We start from the raw sequence: 26,978 nt of genomic DNA, 5'->3' as shown, positions 1-26,978 counted from the left end.
GAGGGTAGAGGTGCTGAGCACTAAGACACACAGGCGCAGCTGGGAAGACGTTGGTTGGTGCCACTGACAGAGGGCCGCGACAGTCCACACCTGCTGGTGGCAGGTGTAAGACGATGCTTCTCTTGAAAAGCTTCTCAGGTGGGTAGAACGATTTTATTGTAAAAGGAATTCCTGCACAGTGGGGAGGAACACACGCAGTCTTAGTCACGCTGAGCCTCTGAGACTCCATGCTGCTCTTTCTGAAGGTGTCGGAAAGGGGCTCAGGGATGGCAATGGCTACACTGCCCATTTCCTCTGCAGTCCATGAACTGACACCTCCAAGTGGAGCCAGTTCCCAATGAAATGGGTTTTAGATTTGCTTTTAAAACATCGGTTCAAAGACTAGGCTACCAGGCAGGGTAGAAGCGGCAGGCATGTGTCAAGATAGCGGTAGGTAGGTTTGGGAACCTGGAGGGACAGCTCTCCTCTGTCCTACACAGTGACCGAGTGTTGGAGGCAACTCGACCATGGTGGGGAGTCAGTGTGGATGCTGACAGGCCATTACTACCCAAACCAAAGGAATCCGTTTCAGAGATGGACTAGCAACAGCTACGATGCCAAGAGGCCAACTCCCAGCGACCCTGCAGGGCAGCGTAAAACTAACTGCCCCGTGGGCTTCCCGCATGGTGGCGCTTTGCGGAATGGAAAGCCTGCTGCTCTTTCTCCCCAGGAGCAGTTGGTGGCTCCCAATGGTGACTCTTGTGGTTAGCCTCCATTGTGTCCACAGGGTCCCCAATGTGAGGGACAAAAACAAAATGTGTTTCCGAAAAGGAAGATCTGGACCACCTGAAGAGGTGAGGCCCCATGCCACGGTCGCCGTCAGCAGTTCTCCCGGTCCTTACCCCTGAGAGCTGCCAGAACTGTTCAATGGACTGGTCTTCATAGCACTGGTGGGGGAAGGCACAGACATGCTGTTGTCACTGTCCACAGACAAGTCGAGGCTGCTGTCATTCAGCGCTGTCAATTTGACACCTTCTGTCGAATGCTGCAATCAATGAAGCACATCATCACACACCTTTCTCTTACCCTGGCTTTGGGACACCCAAATCCCCAACTCAGTAGCACAGGCATGTGGAAATCACCAGCAGCTCTCAGACTGACTGGAAAGGCCCCGTGCTGGCCATCATGCCCTCGGACTTCTAAGTCTGATTACAGGGCAGCGTGGGGGTGGGAATGCTGCTTGTGGACACCCAGGCTGACTATGAGGCATGCGCACGTCAAGAAGCACTGGTGTCTTGAATCGGGTACCATAATCAGTTCATAAACATAAGGGGAAAAGGTTCTAATATAAACACAACACTAACAAAATGAATTTTCTGGATAACAAGATGTGAAGTATCATTATTTCTAATCATTCCACTATGAATTCTAAAATTATGTCATTTCAAAATAATTCCCTGGAAAGTACAACAGAGTCACCACTTATTACCATTTCCCAACAAACTGCACCTCTCCCAAAAGCAAGGTTTCTGTGCTCTGGCTACGACTTGGGTGGTAACACGTCAAAGCTACTCTATCACACCCATTTCTTCTGCTTTCTCCCTCCCCAACAGACTGCCTCGGTATTCACTGAATCACAGAAACATGTTGGCAGAAATAAACCTCAGCCTCACTTACTGGCTCACTTGGGCTGCACACAGCAGAAGCACCTGACCCTTGACCAACTCGTGTGGGCATCAGCCATGAACCATGCAGCAGTGCCAAGTGGCAGGCAGAAAGAGCATCACAGGGTGCCAGGGGATGTGTGTGGGGTGTCTGTGTGTGGGGGTATGTGTCCGACTCTGTCAGCTTGGCCAGCCGTGCCTCCCAAGGGCTTGGGATGCCGCCATGGAAGCTAGCAGTGAGGTCCACCTGGTTAATGGGATGGCCCTCCCCCTGCCACTCAGCCACTGTCCCCTACAGAGCTACTCCTCTAGCAGCACCTGCTGCTAAGTGAGGAGGGGGTGCAGCTCACAACTGCCACCCCCAGCCCAGCTTCTGCTCCCCGGTGCCTCCAACAACAGGCTAGCTCTGGGTATGCACTCTGATCAGAGAGGGGCAGAGGGACAGCAGGAAGCCGTAATGATGTCTGCAACTAGTCCGTCGGGAAAGGTGCTTGCTGGTGCTGTCAGTGAGGCCCTCTCTGGCCTGGGCAGGAGAAGGATGGGTTCCTTTAACAGTGCAGGTGTGTGCACTCCCATTGGCACAGTTGTCTGCAAGGATCTGGGCCACCAGTGGGGATAGGTCGTGAGCCACTCAGCTCTGACCGTGGCCAAACAAAGCTCAGCAGAGGGGGGCTCCAAGGGCAAACCACCCAAGAGGCCCCATCAAAACACTCATCAGAGAGTGCGGCCACCCCACTCGCCAGCACAGCTTCCCCAGCAATTTCTCCTGCTCGGCCTGAGGTGCTCGCTCCTCAGCGCAGGTCCTTCTCCTGCAGACAATACCTACAGGCACTCTGACATGGAAACGAAAAAGAATGGCTCAGAAGAGGAAGCAAGCAGAAGTTAATCAAAGAAAGCTGAGCATTGGGTGCTATCAGACGTGTAGACACTGTTTACCAGCAACACCAAAAAGTACTACTTTTCTTTCTAAAGGGCGGTAGGCCCCTTCCAAGTGCTCTAGACGACAGGAAGGCTCAGCAGGCAGAGTTGCAGTCCGACAGCCATATCCCAGGCCTAGCAGCCACTACATGCACCACCCAACACTGGGCTTCAGCAAGTGTGCAAAAGGAGGTGGGGCACCAAGCACAGCCAGTCAGCTCCTCAGACAGCCTCGGCCTCTGCGGGCATGTGCGGGCAATCAACGGGCAGTGCCACTCACATGCTAAGAGTGATGGCATTACAGGGACTGGGTCAGAGAAAGGAAATTCTACACAGATTCCCAATCACTAGTGATATGACACAGACCACCTCAGAAATAAAATATCTTATATCAACACACGCTAGTCACCGCAAACTCCGCTGCTACCATGTACACCTAACATTACAATCTTTAAAATGTGATGCGAATCAAGTTATGCGACATCTGGCGGCCATAGTTGTGAACAGCTGTTTCAATAAAATAAATGACTTAACATGAAGCAATAGAATTCATATTCACGTCTGAAAAACCAATGCTTATAAATACTAACGTGCAACTGCTAACGCCCATCCACAGAATATCTAAGGAACGAGCAGAAGACAAGTGGACGCCTCTGACTGGACCCCAGGCACCGGACTGTGTGAGGAAAGAACAGGCTTTCCCCACTCTCCAGACCCCTGTCATACAGATATTACATGCTGCCTCAATTAAGTGAAACCACTTTAAATTCTGTTTAAGCCAAACACATCAGTCCCTGGGTTATGGGGACTTAGAGTGAAGGGGTACCGGTACCAGGCCCTGGTCTCAGCCCTCTGCACGTCCCGACTCACTCATGCTCGGGAGGCTCGTCAGGAGCGGATGGTGTTGGTGTGCTTCACTAACGGTGCAGATCTGACAAGGGCACAAGGCCTTCCTGCACTTCAAGGTGGTGGCCCAGGAGGGCCCTGCCATACTTCACCCATCAGACAGTCAGCTCCTCTCGGAGTGACTACTTCCTGTGTGCTCTCGACCATCTGCTGCCAGCCACCGACCATCAGCCCGATGCTCCTCTCTCCCCTCTAGCCTTTTCTTTCATATTCTCGCCTACGCAGTTTTTAAGCGTAAGGTGTAAACAAGACCCTAGGTCCTGTAAAAGCCCGGTGATCGTGGAGCACCGGGGTTTCGAGCACTGGGTGCTTGCTCCCTGCTAAGCAGAGGGCAGCTGGTGGCTTTTACCAACATCCTCACAAGCCATTCTCCTCGGAAAATGCCCGCGTCGGTTACATGGACACACACACAAGAAAGCTGTGAGAGCGGCCTGTGGAAACGCAATCAAAAGACAGCAAATCTGTCCACAAACTGTCTGAAGCCCCTCGTCTCACCCATTTCATTGTCCAAAAGAAATGAGGTGTCAAGGTGGGATCTTAAATGGCTTTTAGAGGAGGTCGTATTCTACCTAAGAGGAGGACAGCACACCTCCAGTGACTTAGGCACCAGAGCACACATCCTGTTGCCGCGGCTGCACCACGTCACAAGCTCCCAGCACGCGTGGACGGCGTTGGCGTGACCGAGGACGGTGCACTGGGTGCATTCGCATTTGGCCCACATGGCTCCAAGAAGCACCTTCTAGATTTACCTTTTTCTTTTTCTGAAGCACGTGACTAGGCAGTAGTTGATGGAGTTGCTTTCTTTTCACATGCATGGCGGCAATTTTCATATCCACCTCAAACATCTTGCTGTTTATGGCTTGCCTATAAACTGTACAAGTAGGAAGTTGTTAGAAGACGAGGGCGTTGCTCACAAAGGCGTGCATCCCACATACCCAGGAGCAGTGGTTCTAGTGCCAAGCCCTTCTTGATGTCCAAGGCCCGCCTGCAAAGTATGGCCCGCCGCCTGAGCAGCTCGAGATGCCAGCTGCACAAGGCGCACATACAATTAGCTGAAGACCCCACCCTTGCGTGCTATTTGTTGCGTTTTATCTATGAATTTATAAACTGTGAATGCAGGAAAACAAAGAATACCCAAATGAGAGGTCACAGAGCCCAAGTGAAACGCTGCAAATAAATTACTCGGCTCCATTAGACACCAAGGGCCAAGAGCCGACTTGGCCAGCGTGTGTGTGGCACATGGGCCTGACGGGTCTGCTCCCTCCGAATCCCAGAGGCACGGGGTACAGCACCCAGGGATGAGGCTGGGGTGGCCAGCCCACATCAGGGACTGCCGAGTGCTCTGAGGAGAGCCTAGGTCAGGAGGAAGATAGGGAGGGTCAAACTGAAGGCCGAAGCAGAAAGGACAACGGCCGAGGATAACCGTGGGCCCCTTTCATGGATGGCAGAGGACAGGTCTGGCCAAGGCAGAGTGCACACACAGCGAACCGTCCTCACTCAGCAATTCTAAATCCCACCATTCCTGGCACACGGACACCATCACAACTCCCGGCCCCCAAGCCTGAGCTTCAATGCACGACCATCCTGCATTTGTCATCACTGCTGTCCGAGAGATGACAAGAGAGCCCAGCCCCACCCGTGATGTTGCTCAGTAAGGGTTCTCAAACAACCCCCAGGACACAGGCTGCTATCGGGCCCAATGATGTTTATGAACTACACCACCTTCCTACCCCCAAGATATGTGGGACAGGTGGTGAACTGGGGAGCGGCTTGCACAGCACAGCCAGGACCTGTTCAAGGATGGGAGAAGCCACCAAACAACGATGGCCTGGCCGCCAGTGTGGAAGTGGCTCAGACATGGCTGGCGGGTGGCCAGGTTAGAATGGGGGAGCCTAAGGCAGTGGATAAAGCATGATCACTGGGATGAAGGGGACAAGGGCCAGGACCACCACACTCTCTGAAAGCAGAAGCCAAAGGATTCGGTAAGGACCCAGGTGACCTGGAACACACAGAAGACATCAAAGGAAACACACAGGGAGCTGGTTTTAGGTTTGTTTACTCAAAATTCTGTAAGGTATCCCAAGCAACTGTCCCAAGACACAAGGCACTCAATGTCTCTCTCCCCAAAGGGCCAAGAGGCCCCTGAAAACCTTTACAGCTCCCTAGGACAACCTTGGCAGGAGCAATTCAGCTGGAGGTTGTGTGCAAAGCGATGCTTCGGGGGGTGCTCACTTGTCACCAAGGCAGGACAGCCGACAGTGTCACAAACGCCACACTGCCAGGGATTCTCCACAGGGCAGGCACTGAGCATGCGCTTCCCTGTTTGTTTCCTCCTTTCTAATTCCACTTGTTGGTGCGGGGTAGCTGTTCCATTTTAATTCTTAAGATATAAGCCCATTTCACCATGTGCAAATTTCATCACAACACCCTCACTGCCATGGAGCCAATGTGGACTGTTAGGGTCTCCAAGACTGTAACTGTGTACAGTAGGAACACCCTGTCCTCCACCAGGGAGCTGGCAATTTTGAACTGCTGACTTTTCAGAGGGCAGCCCAACGCGTAAGCAACACACCACCAGGCTCCCGCCATTACAGCCTAATCCTGAGCGAGAGTAGAGTGTGAGCACACTAGTCCTACAAACCGAGCGTGACTCAGGCGCCTCTCTGACTTCACTCCGTCCTTCAAAGGTCAGACAGAGAGGTGAGCAGTCCCAATGTTTCCTGTTAAACCTGAATGTAGAAAACTGTTTCTCACTTATTAACAGTAGGGAGGTGGGGGAGAGCGAAGAAAAGGAGAAAGATGTTTGGAAGAGAGGAAAACTTGAACTGTCCATAAGGAAGATGCAGTCTTTCCTGGGGAAAGGGGAGAAGAGATTCTTCTGGGAGTGAGTTGAGTTTGTTTTAAGGAAGATGCAGTCTTCCCTGAGGGTGGAGGGTGTTGTAGTTAGAAGCACCGCAGGAAAACCACATTGACCGGGCTCTCATCCAGGACCTCCACCCAGGGAGTGGTCAGGAAGAATGCATTCCCTTTCACCTCATGTCCAGCCCCTACTAGCCTGGGTAGGAACTGGCATTTTAATGTCCAGTAAGAGTATAGGACAGATCCTACAAGTCACCTCAAGTTTCTCCTCGTCTGCTTGTAAGGTTCAATATCAGTGAGGTAGCCCCAAAGAGGCACTGCACACATAGATCCAGACGGTTTCTAATCTCTAGGTGTGAGTCAATCCCATTTCTATGCTGGACATTCTTCAAACAAGCTGGGATACAGTCACGAAACCACTAACTCACAGAAAAGTACTTCCAGGCTCTGCTGCACCTAACTCGGGCATGCCCTGAGAAAAACTCAGGTGTGCCAGCATGCGCCACGTGGCCCCAGGTGGAGACATACCTGTGTCTGTGAAGGACTGAATATCATAGGTCAGATCAACACTGAGGTTTTCTGAGTTCTCGGTTTTCTTAAACACTAACCCGATCACCCACATGGTACGAAACTCTTCCCTGCAAAGGAAGAAGACTGTTACCGGGTGGATTAGGATGTCACAGAGAGATGGCTGTAGGTGTGGCTGGCAGTGCTGACAACCTTGGGTAAATGTGAAATGTGAAGTACAAGCTGCAATCAACAAAAAATGCTACCCCAAACTCCATCAAAAAAGCACCTACCAGTCTCCCAGACACCCATCCTTCTCCACTCTCCTTAACATATCAGCAGGGCACCAACTGGGGGTGCTCAGCTGCTTCAGCTCATTCAAGAGTACATCTGAGTCCGTCTCTTAGCAATTAAGATGGCACTAACACTCATGGAATTAAATGGAACTGAAAACAACAACAAAAAGTCTTCCACCAGGTGGCAAAGATGGGACCCTGGGGAGCAGCCCTGTGTCCTGCACATGGCAGTTTGGCTGTCATTAAAACTGTGAACACTTGTTCCAAACAATACCCCGATCCTCAACTGCAGCTGGGCCTAGACCTCCGAGGGAGGGCCTCACTGACTAGCAAAGAGCCTAGCTAAGAAGAGCCCGTGCTTCCTGTGTCAACCTACCTCCTCTGGTGTTCCAGAGTCCATCACACGCGGGATTCTAGCAATGTCAAAATCAAAGTATGCTCTTTGGGGGCAAAAAACAGGTAAATAAAAACAAAGACCAGTGCTCGGTATGACAGCTTCCCAGAGCAGGGCCTGCTATGAGTAGCGGGGCCATTGAGAGGGGCAGGAGGCAGATGCCCAACAAGCTCAGGGCCCAATTTCCATAGGAAATCCGTATGTCTCACCAATGCTTCCGATTCAGAGAACCTAGGCCACACGTTCCTAATGGATGTGGGGCTCCAGATCATCCACAGAAAAGTGGTCCCAGCTCTGAAACACGACCTCCAGAGACTGGCAGTGGTGAGGGAAACGCATCCTTACTTGTCAGGATTCTCCCTGGGTGCTGGGAAGGACTGGGGGTTCACATGGGCCAGTGTGATAAATTCATTCTTCTCCAGGCTTCCCACCAGGATCCGGATCTTTGACTCCACCAAGCCCACCCTGAACAAACGAGATGCCAAGTTAGGGTCGCCTTTTAAAACCCTGTCCAATCAACCGTCGTGGAAGGCAGTAGTAACATGCAGCCCCACACAAGCAGCTTGAGCAGCACCGAGAATGCCCACACCGGGACCCTCCCCCCCTCCCCCCGCCCCACTCAGAGGCCCGGTGTGAAAACAAACTCATCACTGCTACTTAAAAAAGGGAAAACTGACCGACCAGGCCCGTCGTTCAGAACAGATACATGGATCTTTGTCACGCGTCAAGTCTGCTCTGGGACCCTCTCCTGCCTCTAATTCCACTACAACAGGTGGGAAAGCTCCATTTTTTTGAACTAATCAGCCCTCACTGGACTTCCCTTCCCGGGTTCCTCCCTCCCGTCTCCCACACTGCGGTCTGAAGGCAGAGGACTCATGTTGGCAACCATTTTCCTGTGAGATCCACCCTTATACTCACCACTCCAGGCGCTGCTTTTCGGTCGGTGCACTTGCTAGGAGGACAATATAATGCCTTGGAAGATAAAGACAACACGCGATTTATTTCATTCATGTGCTCTGTTCTGGATGTTAGCACCACAACGCACTAAGCTTCCTTCACTCACTTACGCATCAACAACTTAGTAGACGGGGTTGAAATCTCAATACAAACACAAACTCTTAAAAGCTAAATTCCAATTCTGGCAGGTCTGGCTCTTCTGGATGAGGCATTTTGTGAACAATCCCAAGAAAAAGCACGTGAATGTAGGGAGAGCGCACTATCACTGATTGTGAGGAAACCAAACAACCAATAGAAACAATGTTCCTTAGGAGGCACTGAGTTTATGTTAATGGTTGTGGAGTAATTTGGAAAAGGGGATCAATAACGGCTGTACAACATGAAGAGCATAATCAATGGTGCTGAATTATACATGTATAAGCTGTGGAACTGGGAATGTTTTGTTGAGTATATTTTTGTCACAACTAGAAAAAAAAACAAGTACACAAGTAACAGTGAGTACGAGGGGAAAAGAAAATGTTCTAGAAGTGGATGTGGTGACAATTGTACCACTCTGTAGTAACTGACTTGTATAACATGTGGATGAAGTGCTAATAAGCCTGCTTAAAAAAAAAAGTATCTGAATTCAGAACTGCTGAGTCAGCACAAGCTTGATAGCTTTGCCTCAGGATCCTGCTGAAGTGCTTTACCCCTTGCAAAGGGTAGGAGCAGAAAGCTGCCCCCTGAAATCTAAAACGTTAAGTCAGAACTGTTTGGTCCACAAAACTACGGCCACTAAACATAGAACCAAGCCCCCCCCCCCCACCCCCGTGGGCCACATCAAGTCTACCTGGCTTTTTAATGCGGACGACAAGGTGGCAGAACTATACTGAGTCCTGAAGCTGACTTGCTGTGATTTTTCTGACAAAGCAACAGCTAGCACCAACGTTGGGAGGACAAGGGCCTCGCTCTCCACACTGAATGTGAGTCAGGGCCAGTCTGCAGGGCAGAAAGGCCCCGGCCCTCAGCCTTTGCTAAAAAGCCCATTTGCGCACCTGGCACTGGCTGAAGAGAGGGGCCCACTCCTGCGGCCAGTCAGCTCCACGGGCCCTCCCATGGCCCTCTATTTTCAAGCTGGGGTCACCTGTCTCACCAGACTCGGCTTCAATCTCAGAGAGACTGGTCTCTATCACGGGGTGTCTCTATCACACATCGTCTCTTCCAACTCTCAGTCTGAGACATTTACGACGTTTTCTGCAAGTCCCTTTTTACAGGTAAGATTGCCGACCGCAGCACAGGTCGGACCTCCTGTGGCAGAGAGCTCCATGAGCTTCACTCTCTGGCCACCCTGCTCCAAAGGGCCTGTGGGCATGCACTGCCACACTCCCACGCTGGGACAGCCGGTCCTTGCCACTCCCACCCAAGGCTCGGGCTCCCCAGACAACAAGTGCACTGAGAGACTCGGTTTTCCTGACAGCAGTAAAAGGAAGTGTGGAGTTCAAACCAGTCACATCTCATCAGCGGAAAGGCAGCCAAGGTGACTCTGGCCTGTCCCATAATCGGCTCTGCATCCAGGGCAGGCACACACAGCAAGCAAGGCATCTCCCAACTGCCACCCCACCAATGGCCTCCAGCTCCACGCTTTCTCTGTGCAAGAAACCCTGGCCAGTGGGAACCAGCCCTGAGGCGCAACAGCAGGGTCAGGGCCGCGAGGGAGTGAAATAAGCAACAGTGACAGTTTTAAATCCAAAGGGGAATGGAGAAAGCGCCCTCTGACATAGGCCTCACAAATGCCAACAGGAAACATAATGGGTATTAAGCTGGCAGGCCCACAAACATTAAGCATCTTAAAACCGCCTGCCCATGGGGCAGAGGCCCTCCAGTTCCACATCTCATCCTCTGCCCCACCATCAAATGGAGTCTTAAGAGCCCAGTGTCTGAGGAAAGCTCAGCTGATGCACAACACTCTCCCTTACAGAGGCAGAATGCACTGTGCACTTGGACTGCTCCCTGCTCAGACCCTGGGCCAACACCCACCGACTATGCAGCACCCGCATTGCCTGGCACAGCGCCTCCCACTGCAGGCAGCAGTGCTGTGCGCAGCCAACCCAGAGCACACACTGGGAGGGAGACAACACATACATACATAGAAGTGACTCGCCAAACACTACTAGCCACTGGGAACTGACCCGAGACCGACACGGCTATCCAGGAGAGCCGGGCAAAGCACACCAACCTCATTCTTCTCAACACACCCACATTTGAGGGTGGAAACCACAGCTAGGCCATCAAATCTGAAAGATCCATCACTAGAGGTCAGAAAGCAGATAGAAGGGCCTCTCCACTAACAATCCACTCAGTGCACACTAGAAACTGAGCCCCAACTGCACCCCTACAAGGGACTGAGGTGCCCCTAACACGAACTGTGAATAAATGGAGCAAAAGCTCACCCCCCAACCCCACCCCGAAGCAAGCAGGCACTCTGAGCACCGTGGCCAGTCATGTAGAAAATGATACCTGCCGCCTTGTCCATTGGGAGCCACGGTGTTTTCTCCCAAGTCAAAGATCACTGGAGCTGCCAGCAGGGACCAGTGGCCCGTCCCCAAAGGCACAGGCCCAGAGGGTCTAACCACACCACACTTAAAAGTATTGTGACCAGCCTTCTCGGATTCTCACCCGGCAAGCTGCCACTGGGCCTCCTGCCTAGATAACTCAGGTTCTCTTTGGCAGGTGCCCCGACTGACCCAATGCCAGAAGTTCCCCTGAACAACACAAACATCCTAACAGGTCCAGGGCCACTTACGCACATGCTCTGGACGGGCCAATAATTAACCCTACACGTGGGGGGGGGATACCTGAGTTTTTCCTAAGGCCATTTCTTCAACTCCTAGTGAAATAAACACCTGAAATGCACAATTTTGATGACGATTACTAGACACAACACTGAGCAACTCAAATGAGAAACATGAAGACTGTTTTCTAGGAACAATATAAAATTCTACCAGTCACCTCTGTTGCCCTCTGAATTGGTTTCTCTTTTTCTACATGATTTGTCTGCTTTGCAAGATGGAGAGATTTCCCTCAAGGTCCCCTCCCTCCTAAGAAACTGCACAATTTAAAGTCCTGGTGCAGAATCAATGGGATTCCTGGTGGCGCAGAGGTGGAGCGTTTGGCTACCACTGAAAGGTAGGCTACCACTGGAAGGTCAGCGGTTGGAGGCACCTCTGAAAGATCGGGGGTGAGGGTGGGGTCCTGCTCTGTCAAGGTGAAAGCCCAGGCAGCACCTTCATCACTAGTCATCCAAGGGCACGCACCACCACCAAGTACTCAGCCTCTCCTCAACACTCTTCCAAGCAGACCTTACCTCAAGAGAACACGGATGACTCCGGTTTGCCTGCACAGCTCCTCTTTAGGGCACTTCATACGAGTGTTTTTTAAAATCCCAAACTCTGAAAGCTTCGAAAGCTTGATAGCAGTCAGCACTATTCCGTAAAGAGGGGCTGGGATGTGGGTGACGGAGACCAGAATTACAGACTCATTTGCCTGTGGCTCATCAGCCCACGGTGGCCACCTTCGCATCTTAGTTCGTAGTTCCTGATAGAATTTCTCTCGTTTGTACTTCCTAGCATCTACTACACTCAGCCTCTAAAAGATCATCTAAACCTAGGTAATTTGCTTACTGATAATCAAGATAGTTTAAATCATGTTTGTTTGTTTTTTTCAAAAAGAAAAAGACCCATCCCTCAGCCAGCCCAGCAGACATGCTTTAAGCACTGCCGAGCAGACGGATGTGTTTTCTACAGCTTCATTCCTCCTCTCACAAGCACTAATTTAAGTCTGAGTGCACAAAAGATCAGTGCAAATGCCCTCAAGCACACAGAAACTTCTCGCCCAAGTGGAACAGGACAATCTGGGGACAGACACCCTTCTCGCTGACAAGAGTTCCGAGGGCATGACCACCAAGCTGGCCCTACGCTGGCTCCTGCCTGCTCCTGCACCAGGTACACAACAAGACACAGAGACATCGGGTTGGTCACCATCTTGCTTTTAATTGGGGAAATAGCACGAGCCCAGTCCTCAGGTTATTACAGAACACAGTGAGAACAATAGGAGCACACAGGGCCAAGGACAGCATCGGGAGTGGGGAGTCGGGGTGAGTGGGACTCTAGCAATGTTCACTTCAGGGCAAATAAAAGTGCCAGTCGGTGGATGTTTTCATTTTTAAAGTAAGATTTATTATTATAACTTACAATTATCTTCAAAACCAATACAATAATTAGTCAGGCTCTTCACCTATACCAAGGTATTAAAACTTGCTAAAAAATATTATACCAATCAGATCCCAAGAAAACTGTGTGAAGGCATCTGAGGGGTTTAACTAACGCTGGGGAGATGGCCAATGGTGTGCTGGAACTCTAGTGCATATGCAGTGCTGCCTCTCTCTCTGTGGCCCAGACACTACTCTGCTGAGGCAACTCTCCCAGGCTGGTCAACAATGCTCCCGTGCTTACTAGGCCTGGACTTTCTAACTGACCTCCTTGCCAAGGTAGAGAGCAGCTTTTAAGAGCTTTGGTGGTCGCTGGAGTTGCAGTTTTAGAGTGTGAGGAAGTGCGCCAGGCCAGGCATCAAAACTAGTGCTATCCATCAGGCTATGTATCACCCTGACAGACAGGAGGCAGCGCTCTCCATGGAGCCCGCCTCCTGGGACAGGAAAGGACACTGCAGTCACTCATTGGAAGGAAAACCAGAAATGACATTAGTCTGGCAAGAAGAGATGCCGTCCTACATGCTATCACTAAAGCGCTACCATCATGAGTGTGTGCGACATGCCTTAAAATACATACTTGTACTTTTGAAAGAAGTTTGGAGCTTCAAAAAGTTTGGACCAGTCGGCCTTACTCAGCAAAATTTCATCGGTGATAGCAAGACCTAGATTTAAAAACATAGTAAAAATGTTTATATTCTTCAGTCTAACAATCTGGAGTTTTAAAGAATCTGAAATACATCACATGCCTTCAAAATAACCCTAAGCCAACTTTAGCTTACGACTTTAGAGCATACATACACACACACACACACACACACACACACACACACACACACACACACACACACACACTGTCTCTCTCTCTCTCTCTCTCTCTCTTTTCACAGCAGCTTAAGGGTTTTTCAAGAGCCAGGTTTCTGGTCAAGCGCCATTTTGATAAAACCCCATGCTCAGAAAATGGCTTTCCGGAAACGGATGCAGTGTTAATTACCTGAGAAAGATAAGCTCCCCATACATCTGGTTTCTTGCCTTTCTAAAAAAAAACAAGCTGCTGCTTCTGGAAAGTCAAGGTGCCTTCCAGGGAAGAACCTCTTTTAAGACAAGGGTGTTAGGGGTACTTTGAGACTTTGGGGCTATCATATGTACAATGAGTTACTACCGCCTTGATTGTTGTCAGTCAAATGAAGTCACGCTGTCCCAGCTTGGTGTGTCAAGACTGGTAGTGGTTATATCCTCAAATTAACAGTACAACTGGTGCTCAAAACAGCAGAGGTTCTTCAAAAAATAATGAACAGTCTGGCCCATGGCTAGTGCCTACTTCTGCCACGCCTCCCTTAAGAGAGTGTGTGACACCCTGGTGGCCCTGCATGGCACCGCGTGGCTCTGGGCCAGCCTGTAATGGGCCAGCTAAAGCACTAAGGCAGTCTCTCTCCATGTGGGCTCTCTCCAGTTATCAGAGACAGGTGGCCTCCCATAGGACGTCCACTCCCAAACACATGCTGCAATCATTTTCGGGCGGCAAAGCCACACAAGGGGTCCCTCCATTAAGTGGCACCGTGCACTGGGCCTGGGTGGGAGTTAAGTCCACGGTGTAGAAAGGAGAATGTAAGGAGAGCTACTTACCTTGCTTGAACTCCTCAACCATGACCACCCGTGTTGACACGGACACATTGTAGGTGGAGTTCTGCTGTGGGTATGCTGGTGTAATTATAGGCATAAGATGGTACCTATCACTGGGGTTTACCTACATACAACAACAGCCAATCAGTTTCTTCAAGTACATATGCAACAGACACCTGGACTTGTTACTCCTTGTTAAACTGAATCAATGATTATATTTTCCTCAATTTCACTCACAGCTGGAGTTGAGAAAGAAAAACCATGTAAGACGACATTGTTTTAGAGGGAGTCGTTACAGAATCAGAGACTTGTTCTACACTAAAGATCTGTTCCCATCTTGGGGCAGGCCTAGTCCAACCACCTGACGGAAGCAGCAGGCCTGAGGAACAGGACAGGCCCTGCGCACCTGGTGACCTTTTAGTTTTTCTTTGTTCAACCACAGAGCTGGGATGGTACCAAGATACATTCTGAGAAATGTCACACTTCCACGTAAAGCTAATTTTCAAGAAGGTGTTAACAAGTATCTAACAGACTCTGACTTAGAAACTTCAGGCCCAAGAGGAGACTGCTTTAGCCACTGACACCACTCTGATAGGCTGAGACGGTTCAATCAACTGCTTGTCCAAAGCCTCATCAGTGAGGTCAGTGACTACTGGGTGTAACACAGGCCTAAAACTGACAGTGTTGTCTTTTTTTGCAAGAAAGTATCCAATCACTTTTTACAGTTGAGAGTACCTGTACACTACTAACATGTCTCGTTCAAACTTAAATTTCACTTGGCAATTAATAAAACACATGTTAACATTTCTAAATGCAAAAAGAGAAAGGAACAGAACTTGCCAAGAAGCAAAGCAGAAGTTCTCCTTTTGGGCCTAACCCTTTTAATCATCTCTGAGACACCCAGACCCGTTCTCACAATGCCATCACAGAAATGCTATCAGCCTTAAGTGGCAACTTTGCTGTAATGACCCACCTGCAGCAACATATTTACATCAAATAAAAAATACAGGGACTTGTAGTTATCCGTTTATTTTCTTTTAAAGCACAAATGCCCACACAGCTTCGACTTACAAGGCAGTTCTAGATAGTCTGAAGGTGTTAGTGAGGTGGTGTGCGGGTACATCCATCCTGCTGCTCCACGCAGCAGAGGACCACTCACGCTGAGCTTATCTAGAGAGCAGAGCGTACCAGGGCGCGTCCGCTCATAGGGAAGAGACCAAAGTGTCCGGCACCGTCTATTGCAGAGACCTTTACTTGCTATCGCGAAGTGTGAATTTGTAGGGGAAAAAATAATACACTAACCCTTGGGTCCCAAACAGGCAAATTAAGATTGCATTCTTCAGGCTGTTTCAATAGCACAGGATTTGGCCATTCCCTGTTTAAAAAGATCGTAGCACTTGATAAGACTGTTGGAGGTTACCATCTACACGTATCTTGTAAAACATACAGCAATTTGACTGTGAGCCTTCGGTATTCTTTGCACTTCCGGCTCAAACACCCCGTATTCTATCCTGCTGACATCAGACTACTGAAAACACTTTTTGCAGAGCTATGAAATTAAAGGATTGGATAGTTTTCCCAGGTTAAACTCAAGTGTCTCAGGCTATATTAAAAGCACACAGACATCTCTTCAGCTAAAGCAATTCTATGCTACAGCCCTGGGATGCCCAACTCAACCCTGAAAAGGACAACTTCTCCACCTCCACCACCAGACCAAAAAAAAATCTGTCTTGACACTACTTCCGTGTGCAGATGTGACAATTTTTTAAAGTTACTTTTAATTAAAACCAAAGGAATACCATTATTTATAAAAAACAATGAGGAACTCTTTTCTCTACCCTCTTGTCATGAAATAGTGAGGTAAAAGTTTGAGTTGTGAACCATTTTCAAGACAGATCTATAAAAGGGGAAAGGATAAAAACACTAAGTTAGCTGTTTAAAAAGAACATTTGCTTTTATGTGCGTGTCACTGAGATGGATTCTGACACTCTTTAGTTGCTCTCGTCACACCTAGTCATGCACAACTAAGGACCACAGCAGAAGGTGCCCTGAAAAGCATGGCGCAATTCTAGATTGTAAAGCATCTCAGCTAACACTAATTTTTGTAAAATTTGAAAAAGGGAGGGTTAGGCGTTGGCAAGAGTAGGGAAGGAGGACTTCAAATCTCTAAGATACACTGGGTTGAAAAACAAAGAGTTCTTTTAAGCCAAAGGAACTAATATCAAATGATGATAATGTTATCTTATTTTTTTTTAAAAAACAAATGATAGCTGTATTAAGCCCATACACCTTGAGAGGAGACTTTAAAAAAAAAAATAATTCTCTCCTGGATTAAATGACTAATCTCCAAGAGACAGAGACGTCTTTTTTCCATGGCACTTAAAATTTAACTTCATCTTATAATACAAGTACACATCTTTAACATTTTATCAAAGACTAATTGAATAGCTAAAAGCAGCTAAAATTTGAACCTCAAAAACAACCAAAAGAAAAAGGGTAGAATAGATTTGAAATTCCCAAAGTGAAAGCGGTGGTGTAGACACAGATTTTCTGTTGTCCCACCCTATCAAGTCCCTGGATTTTGGCAAACACCCCAGCTGAAGCTCCAAGGTTAACAGAAGGGTAGGGTCGCACGGGGAGTGCCCAGCATCATCCTGGCTCTCTGGGGAAAGCAGCTAGAGCTCACTTTGTTGTACTAAGACTTATCTTGGACTCCCCTAGCCTACCCCAGCGGCTACCTATGAACTAAATAAAAGTGGGATCTACAAGCAGCTGCAGAAATGTCATAGAAATAAGACTAAACTTCAGTGTCTACAATCAATTTTATTTTAATAGAATCTAAACACATACCATTTAGAAAATACCAAGAAAAATTTATGTACAAGAGTTGATGCTATTGCATTTGGATAAAGCTGGCAAGTTCTTGCTACTAGCATAGCCCAGGAGACACCACCGAGGAAGCCTAATATATTGGAATAGATGTTGTGGCCTGTTGATAAGGGAAAAGCAAAAAGATAAGTCAGTGATCAACAAAAAGTGCCAACATTTTAATAAGCTAGCCAACAAAGTCTGCACTCACGTTTGGCCCACAGTTTGATAGCTCTCAGAGTTAACCTGAAGTTGTCAATGTTTGGTACTAGATGTAAAATTTCATCGGTTACCCTGCAACCTGATTAATGGGAGGGGGGAGGGGGGACAAAACAAAACATTAAGTCATCAAAAGCTTATGATAGTATTTCTTTAACTTTTCTGACACTAATGTCAAATAAACATTATCTTTATCCGGTAAAGTCAGTAACAGAAAATTCCAAAAGGGTCAAATAAAAATCGAGTCTCTTTTCTCTTCTCGCACCAAGCACTGCACGAAACCAAAGGCACAGAACTGCCCATCTAATCACGCCCACACACAACTCCTCCAGCTGCTTGTCAAGAGGAGCCCAGGAGCCTCAGTTAGAAGAGGGTCTTGGGACCACAGTGGACTCACTAGTGATACACACAACACACTTCCCAGATGCCTTGCCAGTATCCTAGGTGCCATTTATAAGACGCCCTGGTGGCACAGTGGTTAAAGCATCCAGCTGCAATTCAAGCTCCTTGGTAATTCTAAGTTGGCACCGTGTGCTTTCGTCAAGAGGTGCAGCCTTGGAAGCCTAGTGGCAGTGTGACTCTATCCTACAACAGGGTCGCTGTGAGTTGGTATCAACTCCACAGCAGCGGGTTTGAGTTTCAGCTTGCTCTGCAGAGGGCCGCTGGCAGCCACAGACAAGAGGTAACTGTGAGACGCTAGTGAGGAAACAGACTACCGGCCTCCACCTTACACTCTAGCTTCGGAAGTAAGTACATGTCCTTCGACTCACCGCGGATGAATATGGCACAAAAACTTCATCAGTACAAAAACCTAGTTAAAGACACTATTTTGTGTGTGACAAAAACTGCTACTATGCAAACAGAAGGTTTTGACATACCGTTAAGACTTCTTATGCATCTTATATCTAAGTTTTTTAGCAGACTGTCATCTCGTAAGTCCAAGTCCTCCGGAATAGTCTGCAGTGCCAATCGTGCAAACAAAATATCAATCTAAAACAAAAATAGAATTAACATCCACATCTGTCCAGCTATGCTGAAGACATTTCTATAAAGCTATCCCTTCTCATCAATCATACACAACAATGTTCACCACAAGGCTATAAGCCATGTATTTTCTATTGCAGTATTTTAATAATGTAGTACACTAAAACATGGTAATACCTACTGTGTCACGTTAATCGTACTTGGTAAGTCTAATTGATTGAGTCTGCTGAGAGTACCCACTGGACTGATTCTCCACCTGCAGGAACTGCGCTCAAGTAGAAGGCAAACACCCTCCCACTGACCTGAGACTACCTGAGTATTTCAAAGCACCGTGCCACAGTATTACAGTGATTCCTCCAAGAGAAAACGGTGAGACAAGGGGGAATCATAGCCTTAAACAAGCAGGGATAGCACTGTGGTAATCCCGACAGGGATCTCCGCGCTGGGAATAAGCTGTGCACTGAAATAAGCTCAGCGGTGCCTCACAACACCAAGACAACTAACCCACACCTCCCCGCTTTTAAAGATGGGCATCTTTGGGTAGGAAGGTGAGGCACACAGAGCCAGCATGGTCATTACTCCAGGGAATATGCTTTCCTGGTTTCAGGAAGGTGCGTGTTGCTATAAACAAGCTTGTTTTTCTTTTACAGATCATTTTTAAAAAGAAGTATTTTACAAGCACATGGTGATTAATAGTATTTAAACAGTACACCTACAGGAGACAAATGGGAGAGGGGTCTGTGGTATACATGAGTGCTTACTGCATAGGCCAGAATTACCAAACCACATTCCAAGTCCAGCATCTCCCACTTTATAAAGACGCAAAGCTCCTATGCTCAAAACAGCTAATAACAGCTCCTTGGTGCTGGCATTCATGCAAACAGCAGAGCTAAAATGAAATCATTTCATGAAATGTGAAAATAGGAAAAGGCAGTCCTCCCTCCTCTGCAGTCAGCTCATCTACAACAAACTCAATGCATACTGTGAACAGTCACCTGACATTCACGCTGAAACGCAAAGTTTCACTGTTGCATTGTCATTCCCCCCACCCCACCCCATGGGGAAGAGGAGGCATCGATGCTTCAGATTCACGTCAAAACTGCCAGCATATCAGAACTGACATGAACTTGGTTGGCAATCCTTCACCAGATTTCACATTTTATGGCTAGTTAGTAAGATCACAGAAGACAGGGCAGAGCACACTAGGCAATGGTAAGCACCCCTACTCTGCAAAACCGTGAAGTACCGTTCTCCCAATTCCTGCTGTGCTCTTCCATGCTCACTAATCTCCTCGGGGACTTACCAATACCATTCCAACCTGACTTCGCCAAAGTGACATAATACATTAATTACTGCTGCTTCTGTCAGCTTTGCTCCAATAACTTCCACTGCAAGTGTTAGAAACAGCAAGGAGAAACTGGTCATTTGAACTCCAGGCAACCCCTGCTCAAAGTCCACTCTGTCAGGAAACATTTCCAGGCTCCCTCAGAGCAGGCCCCAACAGTATGGGAAGTGAGAGCAAGGAGAGTAGTGCAGCTTCCTTATGGGATTACCTAAACAACCCCCCACAGCACCCAAGTCCCAAGGATTCACCCCACAGCCTGAGGTTCATTTAGACATGGCTGCCACTACCTGTGAACCAAGGCTGGCAGCCTCTGCAAAATCAGGAACCACATCAATTAAATTCACATAACTATCACAATCAACTCACTAAGTGCAAAGCTTTTATATAAACCTCTACTTTATTTGAGTCTCTATCCATCAATCCGAAGAAACATCAAGGGGAAGCACGCCTCACCTCTATCCCATCAAAACACAGCTTGATGACGGGCACAAACGCCTCCTCCACAGCCTGAAAGAGAAGCCAACAAGGTCAGCAGCTCTGGCTCGATGGCCAGACTGAGGAGCCACACACGCTTTCCCACGAGGGGCTGCCTCCAGCCATTCCAACCGTTCGCCCAGAATGGAAAATGACACCGACAGATGTCAGGCTCGGGCTAGACAAACTTAAGTCAAAGCCTTGGTCTCCCCCAGCAGGTGTGCGATCGTGGCCACAATGACCAGTAACTTTTTTTGTTGGTTAGCGCCAGTCGGAATCTACAAAGCAGAGCGTAGATGTCTATGCTTTCCCACTTGTCCGGAAAACTAAAGTGCACAGCACACTGGGTGCACCAAGAGGGCCTAACATGCTGCCGGAGCTCAGCAAGCCATGGCTGACCAAGAGAGCTCAGCACAGCACAGCACACCTAGTGGGCTGAAGGACTCCCTCCCTGTCAGTACCCTCCCTTCACCCAAACATTTACTCACCCTTAAATCTTTCACTTCTTCCTGTAATTTCAATTTATCATAGAATGAGGTGAAAAAGTCACTTCGGTCAACATGTCTCGGTGCAACACACAACGCATCAATATCAGCACCTAAAAAGGATCAATATTGTTAAGAAAGTCAGCGGGCAGTATCTTACATTAAGACCTTGTTACCATTATAGTGGTGTGCCCCTAAAAATGCACTAGTGCCCCCATCCACTCCCCAAAACACCCCACCATGATGACGTTAGGGAGGGCTTGAGAGCTCCTCCTCGTCCTGGAGCAGGTGTCTGGGTCTTCGGGGAGGGCACCCAGCAAGCTTCACACACCCTGGGGCTCAGCTCCTCACCCAGGAGGAGGAGGAGGCGGAGGAGGAGGAGTTCCCAGGCAGCCAAATGTATAATCTGCACCAACCAAAGAGGAAAGAGCCCCCCACTGGAGATGAAAGACACTCAATTCTCCAAGGACAAAGCTGGGAGGCGAGGGAGGAAGCTGGCTGAGTGAAGGTCCAGGACAGGGATTCTGTGAGGGAGGGGCTAGAACAGCACGTACAAGAATGAAGTAAAACTGTGTGCTAAAACTCACAATACAAACGCTCTTCACCAGATATAGCAATGCTAAAGGTTTTCAAAGCTTTTAAGAAAAAAAAAAAAAAAGACAGCTTTGCCTCAGACAGCGCAGGTGCTCACCGTGCCAACCTCAGCGGTACACCCAGCACAGGTACCGGACCCCTTCTCAAGGAGATTCAATCCGCATTTACCTTTTGTGTGTACTCCTAATCGGTAAGATCCAAATGTGAAGATTTTGCCTCCAACGTTTTCAATAACAGACTGTGGAAGGTTCTAATCGAAACAAACAAAAAATGGTTACTCTGCTGTCAGTGACCCACGAGGGAAACGCTTTCAGATGGTGCTGTCCGTCCTACCCCGAAACTCAGCCAGTCTCATCTCAGTGCACATCCACATGGAGTGACTCAAAGTCAAGTGCTGGGCTTCATTTGAAAATCTTGTTTGAAAACCAAGCAATAAGCCCCTTTGAAGGCAAGCTTCTCTCGTGAAGAAGACCCAAGCTGTACTTCTGAGAAGTGCTAAAAAGGCTGGGGCAGCGGAGGCAGTGTGTCTCCACTGGGCACGGCACACACAGCAGGGATACAGTCCCATCCCAGATACTGAGTGGCACCCAGAGCACAAGCTACTCCACGCATAGGGAAGCCAGCCCAGCCAAGCAGTGGTTCCGTCGTCTAGGCTGACTTCAGTGGGAGGCCTCTGAAAGGACAGGGTGACGATGGCTCCTCCCTCAGGACTGTCACCAGGAGGAGCCATCTCTTGACCAGGGAACTGCTGTACAGGACCCCAAGGTAGTCTTCAGGACCCCTGATGGTAAGAAGGGTGACATCTGTCCAACAATCATCACTGTAATTAGGGTTCAAATTTGGTAGTTTCCCCCCAGACTGGTTTCCCACACTAATACCAGAACAAATTAGCTAGTCCACCCTGGGGAGGCGATAAAAATGATTATTTCCTATTCCAGAGGCCCAAGAAACAAGTGTGAAGGGCTCTGTCCCAGTTATAAGGGGGCGTCCATCACTTACAAAACTATCTCTAAAAGTGTGTTCTATTCTAAAATCAGCAAGGCCTTTCGTCTGCTGTGAAGCTACACAGACGCTCAGTGTTAACGCCAGTCTCTCTAGCTCAGGGCACTGAGCGCTGGCCACTCTAATGATAGGGGATCTCTAGAGCTCAGCATTCCCCAGCAGCACTTCTGCGAGGTTAGCAAGGACCTGGGACAATGTGGCTACGCAGCAGCTGACAAGCAGCTCATCTGGTTCACGTGGCCGGCTGCTGGCTCCAAGATTAACACAGTTGTGGACTTTATGTGTTCATATTAAGATCACTGTTGCCCAGAAATGAACATTACTCAGTTCAAGTCATGGGAAAGTCATCTTTAATTGTACAGTCTTTGAATCTTGAAGTACTAGACAGCAAGTTGTCCAAGCCTATGTGACCCTTCTCCCTGAATCTGGCCCTTTCTAACTGCACAGTAAGCCCATGGCACTTCAGCTGCAGCTCGGCCCATGGGGACACTGTGGTTGCCACCACTTAGTGGGAGGAGGGCAAGGCAGGTAACAGCCACAAGTGGTGCTGGACCCCCTAGAACACAATCACTCAGAACCACTCTTCATTCCCCCTCAATGGCAGTGGTGCCAACATCCAGAAATCCTGCAAACGGGGCTCACCACACAAAGCAGAGAACCTCGAAACTCCAAAGCTAACCTCACCTCTTCAGCCACATTTTCGGAAGCTCGAGGTTCAAGCTCCCCTGCCCCCTTTCAGGCTCTTTCCAAGAACCGCCGCTGTGCCAGAAATGGAGGGAGAGCGACCAGCAGCACAGGCACCAAAGGCTCCCCTCCTGGAAGACGCCCAGCCCTCCCTCACCTTTGAACCCACAGGCACTGTTTTAGCAAAAGCCCAAGGTGTGGCCTTACTTTTCATCTATGTCCTTCCTCTAGGTGTGCCTGCCCACCCCACAGGGGTTCTTCTCCCATCACTCTGTCGTCATCGCCCTAGGTGATCCTGTGCAAACTGTCACTACTGCTGTGGCAGAGTCAGTACTGATGCCGCATTGGCTTGAAGAGGCTGCTGGCTTTACCAGACGCCCAGGCCTAAGGGCTGTGGGGCTCTATGGAACTCAAATAAACTGAGCTACTCTGTTGAATCCAGTACTGAAACTTTACAAACCTTCACTGCTGTAAGGTTCCTTAAAGGTAACACGGTTCTCAAACATATCAACAAGTCTTCAGTGCGGAAAGCTTTGAGCTTTGAAATGCTACAACCAGAAAGTACACAGGAAATCATTCAATTCAGTGCAGCTTCTCCTACTTCCGCTGCAGAGACAACACAAACTCCACTCGGTGTAGGCTCAAATTAAGACCACGTCCTGCCAGATAGACAGCTGCTGTGCCAGCTGGGTATCTACAGTGGAAAATCATTTCATAGGCGTCGAGTCACCTTACCTTGCTTTCACTGATTTCTCGTATCCACTCTTTGACCAGGTTATTTAATTTTCCCAAAATTAAAATCCTGTAGATAAAACAAGTATCAATCAAGAATCAAGTTGTTTGTATTCCAGGACATTCCTGTTGACAATGAAAACTCTTAATTATGTGGCTTCCTAACTTTTTTTAACTAATCAGAAATAGTACATCTGCTCCTCATCTGTCAACTATCTCCTTATCGAACACTTTCTCATCTACAACAATGGTAAAAAGCCGACCCCCTTATTTTGCACATGGACCAAGTACACCTGGAAGTAATGAGCAAACGCTGGTGTGAAGCAAAAGCAACGCTGGCTGGGATGGCTACAGTTCTGTGTCAACTTAGCAGGGCCAGGACCCTCTGGTATGGGACTTATGCAGTGATGGAGTCTTCCTGTAGTTCTTGGGCTGTTGTGGTTAGCATCCATTCTGTCATACTGATTTTCATGTAAGTATTTGTTCTTCGGAACCTAGCCATGTTGATTAAATGAGGTGTACATAGCAGAGTGAGCTCCTTTTACAAGTGCTAACACAACTGGGCAAGGCATTCTTTTGTCTCTTAATTCAGTCCCTGGATAAACATAAAGCATCAAAAAAAATCAAAATGAAAAACTAGAACTCTGGGGAAAATTAAGAGTCTGCCCCCTGTGATGGAGTCACTCACAGCTCTTGTAGCCAGTCTTTATAACTCCCATCAGCTGACTGAATAAAACTATACAAATAAGGTGCTTATAGCCCACCAGTAGGGTTGGACAGCTTGTTAATAATGTAAATAAGGTGTATGGTACCCTTGAGGGAGTGGGACTATACAAACGGTGCATGGAGCCCTAATAACAAGATGGGTTAGTTTTGCCACCCCAACCCAACTCACGGCCAGAGTCAATGCTGACTCATAGCAACCCCTGTGGGTTTCAGACTGTAACTGCAGATGGAAGCAGAATGCTCAGTCTTTCTCCCATTTGCCATAAAATGAGCTCCCTCTCGGTGTGTGTGTGTGGGGGGGGGGCAGACACACAATGACAGTGAAGTAGCGACAGCACCAGACAGTGAGAGACAGTGGCAGCAGAACCAGGAGGATCGTCAGGAAAAGGTGTGGTGGACTGCAAGGGCTACAGAGCAAGGTAGCTCTCATGGGTGTAGTGAGGCAGAACTGAGTCCATCCAGGTAGACAGCTTTCTGGTGGAGTGGGATTCCTCCAGGCATTTACTGGCAAAGCTAGGAGCTTTTTTACAACCTTCAACTTAGCAGAGAAGGGCCAAGCCAAGGTGCCACGGGAGAGGTCTGTATGCAGATTTAGCTGAGAAGAGGCTGACTAGATCAAAGAACTGTATCCCGATTCATTCCTGATCTGAGTTGTAACCTGGGATTTCCCTAATAAACCCCCACACTATGAGTACTGTCTGTGAGTTCTGTATGGCCTTTGCAAGGGAATTCCTCAAACGTGGAAGTACAGAATGCTGAGGGAGGGACGAGTGATGTTAGAATTGATAAAAGGGCTCCTGGATGAGGACCCGTCTGATCTCCCACAGGGCTCAACCTTGGGCTATTGCTACTGATGGAGTGTCTCCTCCCCCTGTGAAATTCAAGGTAGCCTAAACATCGCCGCCCCCCCCCCCCCCCCGCCATCCCCTTAAGCATCACTCCTGTCTGACACATAGACCTGAAAAAATAACCCTGACCTGGAGTCACTGATTAAACCATGCCACAAAATTTGTTTATTTCCACATTACTGGCAAAATCGAAATCCCATTTTACATCGTACCCCACCACGTGCATGCACACACTGGCTTACCTGCGCTGCAGCTCCTCTTCCTCTTCAAACACCCCAAACGGCTTCAGAGTCTCCACGAGCCTCTGTGTGAGTGAGCAATCCGTCTCCTTGGGGGCTGCGAGGCTGATGGGGGAGGTGATGCCATAGTGCTTCTGGGGCTGCCGGGTCTGCTGTGGTCCCTGTGCTGTAACGGGACTGCAAGCAGAGAGAAAAGTGCTGCCTCTCCAGATTCCCCTTCTCAGACATACCCACACGACCAGGAAGCTGCTTCCCGAAAATTCACTTCTGCCCAGGTCTGGTTCCCTATCACTTCCTAAATTCCTTTTCCTTACAAGAAACACGTATTTGCCATACAACAAGTAGTAAACAAAAGCACACCACCAAAAAGAACTCTCTTTCCTCTCACCACAAATATTTTATTTTAGTCACTACCTACATACCTGAAACACCTTATGACAGAGAAAACCTGGAGCATCAGAACTTCTGAGACTTTTGACTTGTTGAAAAGGGGCTGTTACATTTCTAAAGCAATTTTAAAACATAAGCCTGCAAAATACTACCAACACAAACGGACCCAAACTCTACAGGAAAGTTAACAGAGCGCCCAGCTAAGCCTTTGCAGGGCCTGGGCAAGGACGACGGCTGACACTGCGCTTGCTGCCACCGTGCAGTGTGAAGCCTCAGCTTCAGTGAAGGCAAGACCCTGGTCTGCAGCTCTGCATTTGAAAAGTGCTTCTTGTTGCACAGCCTGCCGTGGAGTCAATGCCGACTCGCTGTCACGCTACAAGACAGGGTAGAGCTGCCCTGTGGGTTTCCAAGACTTAAATCTTACAGGAGTAGAAAGTCCCTGTCTCTTTCCCCCAGGGAGAGCTGGTGACTTTGAATTGCTGGTCTTGCAACCCAACGTGTAACCAATGAATTACTTATCTATCTATCCATTTGGAACCTGGAAAGTTCCCATTTTCCACCACCTGTGTACAGCACTTGTCCTATCATCACTCACTCTATGACACTTTTCTAAAGGAAAGGCTGGAGGTGAGCAGCCATGTAAGGTTCAACTACTGGTCTCTCCCCAGCCAGAAGGAAGAATGACAAAAATCAAGAGACATGGAAACAATCCAATGGACTATTAGATCGACTTCAGTACCATGATTCTGAAAGCAGAAGAACCAGATGATGGCCAGCTACCTCTGAAAACAATCACAAAAGGAGATACTGGACATAGTGTGTGGGGGGGAGATGGGGGGTGTGGAACAAAATGCAAAAGTATAAAAACAACCAGGATTACTGGTGTCAGATATGAGACTAGTGGAAACCCCAGGCCTAAAGCTGAGCTCAACTCCATTTAAGATCAACATAAGGAAGTAGACTAGGGGATGGTATATTGAGGGCTGGCAATAGATGAGCTGAACCGAAATGTGCATGAACTGATCCACTCTGTGAGTGTTCA

The 26,978-nt window shown here is 48.5% G+C and overlaps 1 protein-coding gene across 2 annotated transcripts in view; it reads right to left on the bottom strand.

Moving 5' to 3' along the window:
• The window catches only part of PAPOLA (poly(A) polymerase alpha), a 50,120-nt gene that overhangs the window by 8,775 nt on the left and 14,367 nt on the right, over positions 1-26,978 (bottom strand). For both annotated transcript variants that reach the window (XM_075531475.1, XM_075531476.1), the window contains exons 2-17: positions 25,550-25,723; positions 23,737-23,803; positions 21,484-21,565; positions 20,725-20,834; positions 20,216-20,269; positions 18,312-18,423; positions 17,426-17,515; positions 17,197-17,335; positions 15,649-15,721; positions 14,350-14,470; positions 13,304-13,388; positions 8,442-8,495; positions 7,869-7,988; positions 6,855-6,964; positions 4,217-4,338; positions 882-1,024 (exon numbers count right to left, since the gene is read on the bottom strand). In XM_075531475.1, the coding sequence (XP_075387590.1) occupies positions 882-1,024; positions 4,217-4,338; positions 6,855-6,964; positions 7,869-7,988; positions 8,442-8,495; positions 13,304-13,388; positions 14,350-14,470; positions 15,649-15,721; positions 17,197-17,335; positions 17,426-17,515; positions 18,312-18,423; positions 20,216-20,269; positions 20,725-20,834; positions 21,484-21,565; positions 23,737-23,803; positions 25,550-25,723 (1,656 nt within the window). The remainder of the gene's footprint in view (positions 1-881; positions 1,025-4,216; positions 4,339-6,854; positions 6,965-7,868; positions 7,989-8,441; positions 8,496-13,303; positions 13,389-14,349; positions 14,471-15,648; positions 15,722-17,196; positions 17,336-17,425; positions 17,516-18,311; positions 18,424-20,215; positions 20,270-20,724; positions 20,835-21,483; positions 21,566-23,736; positions 23,804-25,549; positions 25,724-26,978) is intronic.

The sequence above is a fragment of the Tenrec ecaudatus genome, chromosome 14 (assembly GCF_050624435.1).
Source record: "Tenrec ecaudatus isolate mTenEca1 chromosome 14, mTenEca1.hap1, whole genome shotgun sequence".
Lineage (NCBI taxonomy): Eukaryota > Metazoa > Chordata > Mammalia > Afrosoricida > Tenrecidae > Tenrec > Tenrec ecaudatus.
This window is presented reverse-complemented; position numbering and strand designations above follow the sequence as displayed.